The sequence below is a fragment of the Canis lupus genome, chromosome 22 (assembly GCF_011100685.1).
Source record: "Canis lupus familiaris isolate Mischka breed German Shepherd chromosome 22, alternate assembly UU_Cfam_GSD_1.0, whole genome shotgun sequence".
NCBI lineage: Eukaryota > Metazoa > Chordata > Mammalia > Carnivora > Canidae > Canis > Canis lupus.
In genome coordinates, this window is record NC_049243.1 from 28,087,328 (window position 1) to 28,101,906 (window position 14,579).

The 14,579-nt window shown below is 35.8% G+C and overlaps 1 protein-coding gene across 9 annotated transcripts in view; it reads right to left on the reverse strand.

Moving 5' to 3' along the window:
* The window catches only part of KLF12 (Kruppel like factor 12), a 591,277-nt gene that overhangs the window by 292,901 nt on the left and 283,797 nt on the right, over nt 1-14,579 (reverse strand). For all 9 annotated transcript variants that reach the window (XR_005376376.1, XM_038569736.1, XM_038569734.1 and 6 more), the window contains one exon: nt 3,394-3,457. Coding sequence is in view for 7 of the 9 variants with exons in the window: in XM_038569736.1 (XP_038425664.1) it covers nt 3,394-3,426 (33 nt within the window). In the remaining 2 variants the exon portion in view is untranslated. Of the gene's footprint in view, nt 1-3,393; nt 3,458-14,579 lie in introns of those variants that run through there.

Below are 14,579 nucleotides of genomic sequence, written 5' to 3' on the forward strand. Positions count from 1 at the left end.
TGAATCTCTCTCTTATGCTATAAAATAGTATCAATAACACACTCACATTTAGAGCTCTATGCTTTAAATTGTTTTCACAAATTCATCATACTTTCTTTCCCCCCATAGCAACTCTTGAAATAGTAGGACAGGTGTTATTAATTCCACCATGCAGTTGAGAAAATTAAAATTCAGAAAAGATGTCACTGGTTCATGATCATACAGATTATTACAGAGCCAAGACTTGTTTTTCTGTCTTTGTTCTATTCCATGTTTATTATCCAAGCAGCTACTCTACAGAAACTATAGTAGCCTATACCTGATAATATATTTATTTATATACCTGGGGTTTTCTGAGCAACTATGCCTACTTAGTTCAAAATGGAAAAAAAGGCTAGGTTGCTGTGGATTCTTTCTATCCTGTGTGAAAAGCGAGCCTTGGAAACTCATGGAAAAGAACTTTAAAGCACCCACACTATAAATGCCCATCACTATGCTACAAACTCTTTTTTTGGTAAGAAATTAAAACTTTCTCATAAAAGTTTGCTATTGTCCTCACAGTTTCCATAAAGAAATGAAAGTCATTCACTGCTAATACTGGATGGTTTAAGCAGCTGTTCATCAGAGGTAGTCAGAGAGCAAGTTTTCATGTTAACTCTGATAAGCTGGGCTAATGTATATGCAAGCGTATATTTTGGACACCTGCTCTAAACCAGCAGCTGAGAAGCACTTGGTAAACACACCCTGGAGCGGCTGGAAAACAAATGGAGCAAAGCCAGGTTTGTGCAGCCAGGTCCACGAACAAGCCGCCTCATTCACGAGGAGAGCAACTGGTAAATACATTCATAAGCATATATACCATATTTTACGATAATACTGTGAACAGGAAATAACAGGAATGGAATCTTTTCTGAATTTATTTGATGTTTTCTAATGGCAGATGGTAGGGGGCAAATTCAAATGCAATGAAATTGAATAAAAGAACTTAAAAACTGAGTAAAGGAAAGAACTTAATGCAAATATAGCTATTTTCTAAGGAAAGAGAAGATGAAGACTGCTCCCGGAAGTGAGACTCTTGGTGTGGCCAGAAAAGGAATTCTGCAAATGCTATTCAGGCCATTTAAATATTAGACCCTAAGCAGAAAGGCACAGCATGATATTCTGTGGCTCTTGGCAAGATTTGATCACCATTGGCATACTGGAAATGTACTGAACAGTCTTAAGAGCAGTATTCAAATCTCTTTTCAATTATGTAGACAGTGGCAATGTTACGTCCACTGCTGACACTTTAAAACTTCATTTTTTTTTAAGATTTTATTTATTCATAGAGACACATAGAGAGAGAGAGGCAGAGACACAAGAGAGGGAGAAGCAGGCTCCATGCAGGGAGCCCGACATGGGACTCGATCCCGGGTCTCCAGGATCACGCCCTGGACTGAAGGCGGCGCTAAACCGCTGAGCCTCCCGGGCTGCCCTAAAACTTCATCTTAATAGTGACCTTGTCAATACACTTAAAATACAGAAAAGATAAATTTTCAAACTCTGCAATTTTCTTCCTGAATCAGACATTGTTAAAATTAACAGTATCTGATTCAAGCAGGCTTAAAAAGAAGCACCAATGTATTCTCTGTTCTAAGGCATCTATAAGTGGAATTACAGATCAAAAATATGAAAAAGAGCTATAAGAAAAAAAATAATTCATCAGGACAAACATACATTAAGTGAAATACTGCTCCTTCCTCTATATAGACTTTTGAAAAAGACTTTTATAAGCTAGGAGGCACAATCATTTAGAATGAATCACATATATTATAATCAATCAAGATAATATTTTCAGAACTTATCCTCAGGGTAAGTAGTAACACAATGATTCTCTTTGCCATCATCTTCAGTTGTCATAAAATTAGTTACAGAACAAGGACATTGTCAAAATGAATAAATTCACAAAGTTAATACAGATCCATTCAAACATAAAAATTTAATAACAATTGAATGAAAACATAAAGTAATACTTTACCAACATCATACATAAGGGATAAATATACTTTGGATGGTAATGAGTGAAGGTTTCCATATTTACATAGGGACAAGCCAGGAAAATTTAAATTTACTACCTTAGCTTTAGGGAGTCCATAATATCATGAACTTTACTTTATGAATGAAATTATCAGCGGTGTGCTGGTTCTAGCTCATTCCTTGGCTCATGAATGCCAACTGTTAAATTTTAAGGATCCCTGCAAGCTAGTTTTTAAATCACTGAAACCAGCCATAATGAGAGTATTTACACCATGGGAACTGACAAACGCTACAGATTGGGCCTCCTGACCCCACCACCCAGAGCCAGTTTAAAAGCACCTCACTGATCACATAAAAATACACAGTACAATTAATTCTCACAAAGTAAATTCCCCCACTTAGGCAATACTGGGGTCAAGAAAAAGAACATTACCATACACCCACAAGTCTCTCTAGTATCGCGTGTGAATCAATACTCCCTCTAGAGGTCTGAAAAATCTTCTAGGTACAAATACTAGAAAGGAGCAATGTTAGCAATGATGAGAGAAGGCAATGTTAAATCAAAGTATAAGCTGGAAAGTCATTTGTAAGCAACTGTGAAGGTAGGCTGGCAAAAAAAGACACAACTCGATGCACATTTACTTGACAATAGCATGAGCAGTGTGGAAGGAAAATATGAAACAGCAGGTGTTGTGCAGCTATGCAACGGTTATGAGTTATGAGGCACATGTCTATGTACTAGACATGTTGAGCGTGAAAACCTTAGGAAAGAAATACTGTAATTTTATGTGTATTTCCTACAATTTTTATATTCTAACCAGTACAGAGTATGAACACATAAAGTGATAGCCAGCTTCTGATTACTGCTGAAATTCACAAGATTTTTCCCCCCTCTAACTTTAGAGTGGAACCTGTCTGTGAAAAACCAAACCCTTCCTCATCCCACTCCTCTGAAGAAAGCTGATAGGGCTGGAGCAAAGAGGACAGCATTTGACAGCAATCCTGTGCCATGTCGTACTGGTATCAGGATTACACTTGTAGGAAATAACGTATATTTACACAAAATCTGGCTTCTTTTGTTTTTGCTTTGTCCCAGTCATCAGTTGTATACAGTAGTTTCCCAGTTTTCAAGATTTATCAACAAACTGATTCTTTAATTCCAGCTTAAGTTCTAGAAACTGAGGACACCTAGAACTTATACAAAAACAAGTTGCCTCCTTACAAATGTTTTCATATTTAAGGGTTTAAAAATTAAAAGTTACACTTTATAGATAGATGTATGTACAAAGTATTGGCCTCTGTCTCATACTCAGACATGGAAGTGCTCTCATAATAACTGCCCCCAAGTAATGTTCAACATAAGATTTTCACTGCAGTTACAAAATTTGATGAACTAACCTTTATTGTTTTCCTCTTCATATGGATATTCATTCATCCATTTGTCTCTAGAGTCACATTGATCCTGCAAGAAAAACACACAACAACAAATAATGAGAAGTTCCACATGCTGATGACATTCTTCCATTGGGGGTGAACAACTTAATTCTGCAATTTTTTAGGCTTTTGATTAGTAGAACAACATAATAAAAAGCAATAACCAAAGAATTTTTTTTCTTTAGTTGTTTGTTGCTTTTTCTCTACCAGCCACTAAAAGCCAAAGTGGAGGAATGAAAGAATAGAAATTGGATCTCCAACTATGACAGCTCCTGGGCACAAGATAATGAAGATCTGGAGAAAGATACGGGAGAGAGAGAAGAAAAAGGGAGGTAGCAGAGACAATGTGAAGGAGAAAATGCCAGAATTTGGTTTAAAAGTAAACCAGTAAACTCCTCCTGGAGCACTTGGCTTCCTTATTCTTAGCAACCAAAAGATTTTTAAAGTAATGCTATTTTCCAGAGGAAATGATCTTTTTTCCCTTACAGTTGATACAAATATGCAGCATAATTAATATGAATACTTTTTTTGTACCTCCATGTTGATCAATACACAAGTAGCTTTTTTTTTTTTTTTTAAGATTATTTATTTGAGAAAGCATGCACACAAGTGCATGCGACATGCCAGGGGAGGGGCAGAGGGAGAGAGTCCTCAAGCAGACTCCCTGCTGATCACAGAACCCACCACAAGGGCTCAATTCACAGCCAGGGGATCATGGCCTGAGGCAAAACCAAGAGTGGAGCGGGCCACCCACTTAACCCACTGGGCCACCCAAGCATCCTCCCTGCCCACCCCCACCGGTAACTTGTTAAAAATTAATCTGATATATGCCACTTCTTGAAAGCTTCCATATCCCCAGGACCATTTGGATCTCACCAAATATAATTAAATATTGCTAGACTAGAGAGTTCAGATTACAATAAACCACTTGCCCTATTTGGAAGAATCTTGAAAGTCCTGTTTATTTTCATTCAGCATTATATAACTTACTTCAGAATTCCCACTTCATGAGGCAAATTTTCTTTGGCATTCAGTTAAGTCAGCTTAGTAGGCATAAATGACTTTGTTTTCTCATTTGGAATTATACTCAAGAGGAGACAGGCCTTGGCGTTCATAGCAGCACCCACTCTGTGCCAATGGGCCACCACTGAAGCACCAGGCCAGATTTCCTTTCCATGTGGTCTCCATACATTTGAAAACAAAAAGGGTTCACTCACTCATAGTACCTTAAATGAAATGTAGCACAATTCACAAGTTCCATGGGCTTGCCTGTAAGGAGGATTGGCCTTTAATTTTATTCTGGTTTTAAATCAATCAATCAATTAACCAATTTCTGTCTCTCCTTCCCCTTTGCCCCCTCCTTTCCTCCACACTCTTAATATTTATATATATAAAAACAATACATTTATGTCTCAAAATGCATCTTCTAATATATACTACAGCTTTTACTACTAGAAATGCTAGTGAAAAGCAACATAACATAAATGTAATATTTTAATAATATTTTAACATTACAATGGCAAACTAGATAAATTCTCTTGAAATTCAGAGTACAATTCTATTTTATATTATGAAACCATAATATGGTATCCCTTGAAAGAATGAAAAAGTCATCTAAAACACCATGTTCTTATCAAACATGTCCTGTCCTTTCTCGTCTTCAAAATATATCTAAATCAATCAGTTCCAACCTAGCAAAATGTACTGGGTACATCAAAAACTGGTTTCAATCTTACATTCCAATTTTCTATGATTTTTTTCACACTTTGATATAGCCTGGCCATTTTCACATGATATTCAACTTCCTACTGCTTATTCCAAACTTCATAATACTCCCATTGTAGGGATATATTTACTCCCAAATTTTTGCCTAATAATTTATGATCTTGTGCTACTACTGATAACGTTTCAACATCCTTCTATGTAAATCTTGTCTACACCAGGGCCTCTGCCAGCCTGGATAATGCCTTTGTACAACTAGAGCAGACACAGACAGACTCTAATCAGGAGGGAGGCAAGCAGAGCCCACAGATTTTCACCACCATTCGTCCCTCAGCCACCCTCATCTACTATACTTAGCTGCTCTAAGTCTGCACCTTTAATTATTGCCTTAGGATATAGTTATAGAAGTATAATCACTAGATCAAAATAATAGGAACTTTTTTTCTGGTTTTCAAAATATCTTTTTAAACAGACCATGCTAATTTATACTCCCAACAGAAAAAGATGCACACGCTAACATAGTGCCATTCCCATCTTTATTTCCTGAAACACAGCACATTCCCTAGCACATTTCAGGGGATCAACAAATGTCTGTCAAATGAGTAAATGAAGCTAATGACAAATGGAAGAAAAGTAAACTCATCTTTCCATCAATCATGTAGAATTGTCTTATCCATGTAACTATAGCCTTCATCATATAATCTGTATTTTTAGTTAAAATTAATTCTGAAATAAACATTACATTATGAACCATACATAACACAATATCCCACATTTTGATAGCATTTTGGGATTTATGGAGTAGCCCATGATATAATTTGTACTGAAAGCAGTTCCGTGACTTGAGTATAGGAACTACTTTAAGATCTATTTGACAATGATGAGATCAATTTTATACCCAAGGTAACTAGTTAGATAATGTCAGGGTCCTCATAAAACTCCTTAGTTCCACATCTGAGCAGTGTTCTTTGTGGTTTATCTTTACAACTGCCTACAACTTCAATGTATTTTTATTTTATTTTTTTAAAAGATTTTATTTATTCATGAGAGACACAGGTAGAGGGAGAAGCAGGCTCCATGCAGGGAGCCTGACGTGGGACTCAATCCCGGGTCTCCAGGATCAGGCCCTGGACTGAAGGCGGCGCTAAACCGCTGAGCCACCCAGGCTGTGTGTACGAATTAAAAACCTGAGGCAAATGTATGTTTTAACTCTGAGGAAAACCTGGTAATAATGCTAACTTGTGTCTTCCGTGTAACTCACGTTCCTCAAAGCGTGCTCAAGCTCATCTCCTGCTCTGCAGTTCCCAACTGGCACCCCTCTACTTTAAGTAGCACAAATGGTAGCAAATGAAGACACAGTTGAGAGCTGAGAAGACCTATTCCTAGGGTCACCTCTGCCTCCCCACTGGCCATCTGACCTGAAACAAGTCATCCAACCCAAGTCCCAACTTCCTTCTCCACAGAGGCGGTGTTAACAGTAACATCAGTTCTATCTACCCCACCTACCCTAAGCAATGTCTACACAGCAATCTGTGCTGCACATTGGAATTATCACTCTTTAATCAGTGGCCCAGATATTAAGCAAGAAAACAACAGGATCTCCCAAAGCTGAGACCACAAAATAAGCAGATGAATCTCTCTTTTATTCATGCTAAGGGACCTTTGTTTTGCCCCCCCAAATCCCCATCAATATCAAGCCATGATATAAAATACAAAAATGGCTCATTTCCAGCAACAGTTTATATCTCATTAATTTCCTAAAAGATTACTTAACTCTGCCAAATAGGTTTGTAAAATTATCCAGTAAATCTTCTCAAAGCACAGAAGTTTTAAAGGCTACTATCCTCATCAAAAATTCATCACACATGGTTTTGGTGCTTACTTTCCTGGCTTCAAAAATGATTCTCGGGGCATCTGGGTAGCTCAGTGGTTGAGCATCTGCCTTTGGCTCAGGTCGTGATCCTGGGGTCCTAGGATCAAGCCCCACATCAGGCTCCTTGCAGGGAGCCTGCTTCTCCCTCTGCCTATCTCTCTGCATATCTCTCTCTCTCTCTCTCTCTCTCTCTCTCTCTCGCTCTGTGTGTGTGTATGTGTGTCTCATGAATAAATAAAATCTTTTAAAAAATAAAAACAAAAATGATATTCTCAATTGTCAGGTAAAGAAGCAGCAAAGAGTTGGTCACTTATTTCAATACAAAAAAAATGTGAGAAATAAGAAAAGGCACAAAATACTACATTTTGGAAGAAGTTCAGAGTTACTCTTAAACAAAAATACTGCTGCCTATAACTAGTAGTTAATACTCATGTTTTAATGGTGAGTCTGGAAAAACTTTAGCAATAAAGAATGATCTTCTAAATTCTGTTACTTTCTAACTCTTGTTGTCTCCCCTAAAATTTCCTAAAAGGAACTGTAAGCTTTCTTTGTAAGTCAAAGAGAGTACCCTGGGACAACAGAACTTGACCTTGGCCAGAGGCACATGGATGCCACCACCCACCTCAATGAAGAAGGAGTCACACTTCAAGGTGTGTGTTTATGATTATTACTCTGTAGTAACAGGCTGCTGACTCTTCATCACATCCTCAATGATCTATTATGTTCTCGATCTTTAAAGGTGAGTGTTTAATACATTCTAAATAGTTCAGGACTCAAAAAAAACAAAAAAAAGTTCAGGACTCATAATTACACTTGTTGATAGTCCCCCTGAAAATCCCTTTCATGTATCTTGAAACAGAGACAGAGAAACCCCTTTTAAAGGTGTTTTCAGACATCTGACTAGTCAGGGTATTCTACTCTCTGCCCAAAGGTAATTTAGTTGCTCTGTTTCAAGTAAATTGAATTCTGGTAATGGTACAGCAATCCCATTTGGAATTCTGTCTTCTAGATTCAGTTTTACAAATCATTGCTTCATTAGTTGTGATCTTGTGTTTTCAAGGGCTGATAAAAAAGAGTCAGGTAATAAAGGTTCATATACATATTCACATAACTTTTTAAGCCGATTAAGGAACCTGACAGGCAGGCTTCGGGCATTTAAGTTGAAGATATTATATAATAGATCCATCTTGGCCTTAGTGTGCATCAAGGTTTTTGATACATAAGTTGCTTTTTTTCATTTAAAGTTATTTCTATTTTATCTGTCGCAGTGAGTTATCTTGGAAACTAAAAATATTTGAAGGTTAATCTAAATATTTCTGGAGATAAATGCATATCTAAGTGCTACGTTTTCATAGCTATTTTGACTTAAAATGAAAAGAGACGCTGAAGACACAAAGCAGTGAGCTTGTTGCTAGGTGACAGGTGACACCTACCGTATCTCTTCTGAACTTGTACAGCATGAGATGTCTTACTGCTGAGAAAAGACACACGGATTTCCGTGGCATAAACATCATTTTCTATAGAGAAGCAAACTAGTGTTCAGATATTCTTTTTTAACATAGGCCATAAGTAGTCAGCAATTTACGTCTATATGAATATCCAATTTTAGAAACGCCTCTCACCACGAATAGGAAAAGGCAGTTCTTTATCTCCCATTTGGGGAATATGGTTCTACATTCTAAATAATGTCTACATATGAAATGCACATAATTTTCATGATTTGTAATTAAAGAGTGATTATTATTCTTTGTAGCTCATGAATTTTCAAAGTTTTAAAAGAAATCACTTCAACTAGCGTAGGTAGAGTCCACAGAGAAAATAGTATTTTTATAATAAGTAATCCAATTTCCATTATATTTATTAACACAAGACCATCATAAAAAGACCTCATGATTTAAAAAAGAAAATACAAAAACCTTAGATGTAGATTATTTCCTGAGTATATTTTATAATTACACACCTATTTTCTAGCATTACCTCCCTTCCTTGAGAAAAAAACCTAGGCAATTCAGGTAATGATATGCAAACATCAAGAACTCTTCTATGCTCATAATTTCAGGATTTCACATGACAAGACTATGTGCTTTCTCAAGTTGGGAAAAGATCTGAACATGAATATTAGACAGACTGAACACCAGCATTAAATACCTGACATTAAAGTGATTTAGGGAAAGCTGTTTAACTTTTACATGCCTCTGTTTCTCATTTATTAATATTTTATCAAAGGGCCCCTGGGTGGCTCAGTCCATTATGCCTCTCCTTTTAGCTCAGGTCATGATCCTGGGGTCCTGGGATTGGGCCTCACGTTGCGCTCCCTGCTCAGTGGGGAGTCTGCTTCTCCCTCCTCCCGAGGCCCTTCACCCCACTCTTGCTCACATGCATGCTCTTTCTGAACATAAGTAAAATCTTTTAAAAAATTGTATCATAAAATTTCGGGGTATATCATAAAATTTTGGCTATGAACATTGAAAAGGAGAATGTATACAATGTACTAACCAGATTCTCTGGTACATTCAACAAATGTCAGTCCCAACCCTACTCCTTAACATTTATAGTCAAGCACCCAAACCCCTATTTCCACTTAAACTGTCCTGAGAACTAGGAACAATGACCTACTCAAATCCAAGTTGCACTTCCTCATTACCACTGTCAATCATGGATACATGTTTTTTTACAGGAAGGCCTTGGGAATACACAGGCAACAGGACCTCCACCCTAGGCTCTTACAGTACAATGACTCCAACGCATCCATTAAGAGAATTCAATGATACAATTGCTAAAAGAAATAGGAGAAAGGGAATTTCAGGTCCTTCATAACCTAAATTCAATAATCATCCTTATGGAATACTATTAGTTACACAGAAATCAATTGAAAACTCTCCACTTATAAAATTGTTCTTCCCTATTTCCAGCTTTATGTTTCTCTGAAATTATGCTCCCACCCAGGAATTTTTCACTATTAGCAGACAATACAGAAAGAGTAAACTAAGAATTAAGTTCTCACTTGGAGTAAGGTATGTCCCGAAGCTTGAGCAAACATTTAAGGACAGAGTTAACTGAATAAACACCCCATTTTCAGAGGGAGGAGGTAAAGCGAAAGCACACTGACATGGAAATTACTCTTCTAATCTGTTTTCAGCTTCCATTACACTGCATCATTCTATGCAGAGAACAAATAAACCTTTAAAAGAAAGTAACCATAGCAAATGAATTAAGCATTTATTTTTCATATATTGTGCTCAATATAATGGTTTGAAAAGTAATTTATACTATGCTCATATTCAAGTGTAATTGCCATTTTATCGGGACTGCACAGTCAAAAATCTGATTTGTATTGCAAAGGACTGACAAGATGATTAAATTTTGTCTTCATATGTCTAATTTATGTGATTTAGATTACAACGCAAATATGAGCATGTGTGATTTGTACTTGCACAGGAAACTATGGCATATAACACGACATTCTGCCAAAAGTAACTTGGCCACACACAAGTTTGCATTCCCATATAAAGAACATTGACAACTTTCTCTTAATCCTTTCTATCAGGATGCGTTTTAAACCATCATGCTAAAACTATTAAAATCTCTGGAGTTTTTAAGGGGCTGGTAAGAGAAATGAAATAATAGGGTGCCAGTTTGCTTCCTAGTATTTTATGCAAGTATAATGTGGTGGTGTGATTTATACATAAAAAAGCAAGCTTCCAATTTTGAAAACTGAAAATAAAATCATGATAAACACATAGTTGGTACCAATTAAAAATGCATAATTCACACAAGCCTAAGGATTTCTCTACTATTTCACCAAAATGGGCATTGTTTGAACATGGCAAGGCATATATATATATATTATGGAGTAATTACAAATATTATACACTAAAGATCTATGACATATTCAAGAAAAATAAGTTGCCTCATTCAGTATGCAGTATACATATTTGGCTTTCCTATTAATTACTGCCTTCTATGTTTAACTTGCCAATACTAAGCCCGATAAATTCCATTCAAATGCATAGTAAACAGTTTGCTTAGGGAGTAAATTTATTTTCTAGTCCATCACAACAATAGTTGATTAAAATATGTTACTCTTATCCAGTTTTGAATTAATTCATGTGAAATAAAACAAATATTTATTAAATTGTGGGGAAAAACATTCCATCAAACTGTAAAACCTGTGTAGAAAAACAAATGGCACATATTTAATTACAGTTGACATTTAAATGAAATCTGCAATCTCAAAATATTTAACAATAATTAGAAAATATCAGACAAGATATTTTTATGGTATTTTATGTTCCATCTCTTCAAATATCTGAACCCAGGGGAATTTTAACATAGGCGATTTTAAAACAGAATTTGGAGGATGGATCAAAGAACTTAATAGATTTGTTTTGCTGACATTTTGATATAATGATACAGAAACAAGAGGATTTTATACTTTTAATGAATGTCTTATGGGTTGCCGAGTGCCTTACTGAACAATCGCTCTGTCCAGCTGAACTCATCAATCCAGTTTGTGCATTCAGACATCATAATCATTACCCTACATAGCTCATAATCTGGCCCACCACAGATAGCAAGCTGTCAAAATAAAATGCATTATCAATTAGTATTTCTCAATGATGAGCAAATTAGTAGACCGTCAAATGGATTGTATAACCATATGCTTCTCTCATGACTAAATAATACCAGAAAATCAAAATACTATTTGTTGAGAATGACAAATGATATATTAGGTTGATTCTTGTTTATAAGGATCAAAGCCAAAGCCTCTTTTAAAATACTGGAAAAAATATTGAAATTGGAAGTCAACGCAAATATAAGCCAAGTAATTGCTAGCAGATGATGAAGGCCCACTGTTTTGTAATAGTGATATTTATTACATGGTATATATATTGTTATTAATTCATCCATGAATCGCTTAAATGCTAGGAACTGAAGACATTAAAAATCATATGCCACAGTATCGGATTTAAAGAAACTCACAAAGGCGAGACAATTATAAATAAAATAACAATAAATTACCATCCACTGAATATTTACCATATGTTTAACACCGAGTAAGCTGATTGTATTATTTAATAAATTCAAGTACAAGGCATATGACCTAGGATTCAATACCCACATTTTACAATAAAAATAACTGTGCTCAAAGTCCATATTCTCTAACTTCGTCAAGTCACATCCTTGATGACACCATAGCAATTCTGGTGGAAGAACAAAGTATGTAGTCAGAAGTTGAGGGAACCCATGAAGGCTTCACAGAGGAGGTAAAACAAAAGTTGAGTCTTGAAAAGCGGGGAAGAAGAGACATCTCAGGGAAAGGGTATGTATTAGGGAATTAGTACATTTAAATATGACTCTCAGAGCACTCATCTATACATATGTACAAACATGTATAATTTACTAAGAGTGTACACACACATATGAAAGAGCTCTCAGGAATTGGCATATTTACACTAGTCAGCATATGCCACCAAAAGAGGGGCTCTAGGGGCGCTTGGGTGGCTCAGTGATTAAGCATCTGCCTTCAGCTCAGGATGTGGTTCCGGGATCAAGTTCTGCATCGGGATCCCTGCATGGAGTCTGCTTCTCCCTTTGCCTATGTCTCTGCCTCTCTCTGTGTGTCTCTCATGAATAAATAAATAAAAATCTTAAAAAGAAAAGGAAAATTTTAAAAAGAGCTCTAACAAGGAAAAGAAGTCTATGATGTGGAAAGATACTGTTTCAAGTAAATAATAAAAACAATCCTAAAAGTATGACTTCTAGTGGCTTAGGTATGCTGTCTTATAGTACAAAGGGATTTATGTTATACATACTACATCACAAACACTAAAGTGATTTAAAGAAACTAATTTTAGAAAGCTGAATGTAAACGACCTTTCCCACAAGCTTTGTTATGATCCATGATTTAAGATATTTCAGACATGGGCAGCCCTGGTGGCCCAGCAGTTTAGTGCCGCCTTCAGCCTGGGCCATGATCCTGAAGACCAGGGATCGAGTCCCGCGTCGGGCTCCCTGAGGGAAGCCTGCTTCTCCCTCTGCCTGTGTCTCTGCCTATCTCTCTGTGTCTCTCATGAATAAATAAATAAAATCTTTAAAAAAAAAAAAAAAGATATTTCAGACATTTCCAACCCTTATACATAAAATATATTTCAAAATATTATTCAAATATGAATCAATGAAAATATGCCCATAAACAGTACATATATGTGTGTGCATGCACTAGTTACAAACTCTGACTATATTCCCAAAGTGTATGTAAATTACATAAGTTTATCTTTTTTTAAAAAATATTCCAGGAAATTTAAATAATTTTGAAAAGTAATAGTAGCAGTCAAGCAATATCAAAAGCATATTGAAAAATATCTCCAAAGAAAAACTGGTCAAATGCAGGCTTAAAATCCTATTTGGAGACATACATAAAACTAAAATACTAAAAAACATTCTAATATTTAAGAAATGTTCATAAGTGAAAGAACTATCAAATAATTATTGCAAGTAAGCAGGTTCAGTGCTCACAGTTCCCCCCCAATATGCATGGGGAATGTACTTTTTACATTTTAATTGAAATATGGTATCATTCAAAAAACATCTGATTTTTAAAATTTAAAAGTCCTTTAAATTCTCTAACTTTAAGCTAAATATATCCTGGAGATACAATGAGGGAAAGCTCCTGGCTAGAGAAGTGAATTCATACAATTCTCCGAGTTGTATTAATTCTCAGTAGCAGTAGAGGACCGGGAGGAAGAGTGGTTGTAGCCTCAGCAAATGCACATACTTACACATGTAGACCTGTCTAACTACCAAGTCCTCTATGTTGTATATTCCTTATAGCCTTGTGAGGCAGGTGGTTTATTATTCTCATTTTACAGAAACAGAGAAGTAACTTGTCTAATAAGCAACAAAACCAAGATTTTAAAATAGACAGTTGAGATCTAGTTTTCAAGATTTTAAGTATTATGCCATAATGATTCTTAGAAATAATCTCAGTATTATTCTACAAGCAATGGCATCTCTATCTGTGAAAATATACAAGCAAGCCAACTAAAACAAGATAGTTTTGGTGTTTTCCTTTTAAACAGAAGACTACAAGGAGTTATTTCTGAACTAAAGGCATAATCTCAGACCCTTCTCCAGTGAAAGAAAAGGAAAATATATTCCCAATCTGAGGTCATTTGAAATCCTACCCAACACTACAATAAAGCCAATGTTTGAAAAGTCTTTTTCCCTAATTAAAAATGAACACTTTCATTAACTCATTTAAGTTCTTAGAGATTTTAAGATTTCAGAATTTTTGTACAATCTTCTACATGAAACCCAAGATTAATGAATGTAATGAAAATCCTTCTTTTCCTCACCAAAGATGTAAACATATGCAGATACAAAACTTAACTTTTCACATAAGAAATAACCTGTACTCTTTGATAATGCATTGAATATAAAACAGCCAATTCTGAAAACACATTTCAAAGGAGTATTTCTGACCTATGCTTGAGTCCATTGCCCCAAACAGCTATTAAAATACTTCATCTGAAAATTAATTTCTCCTAACTTA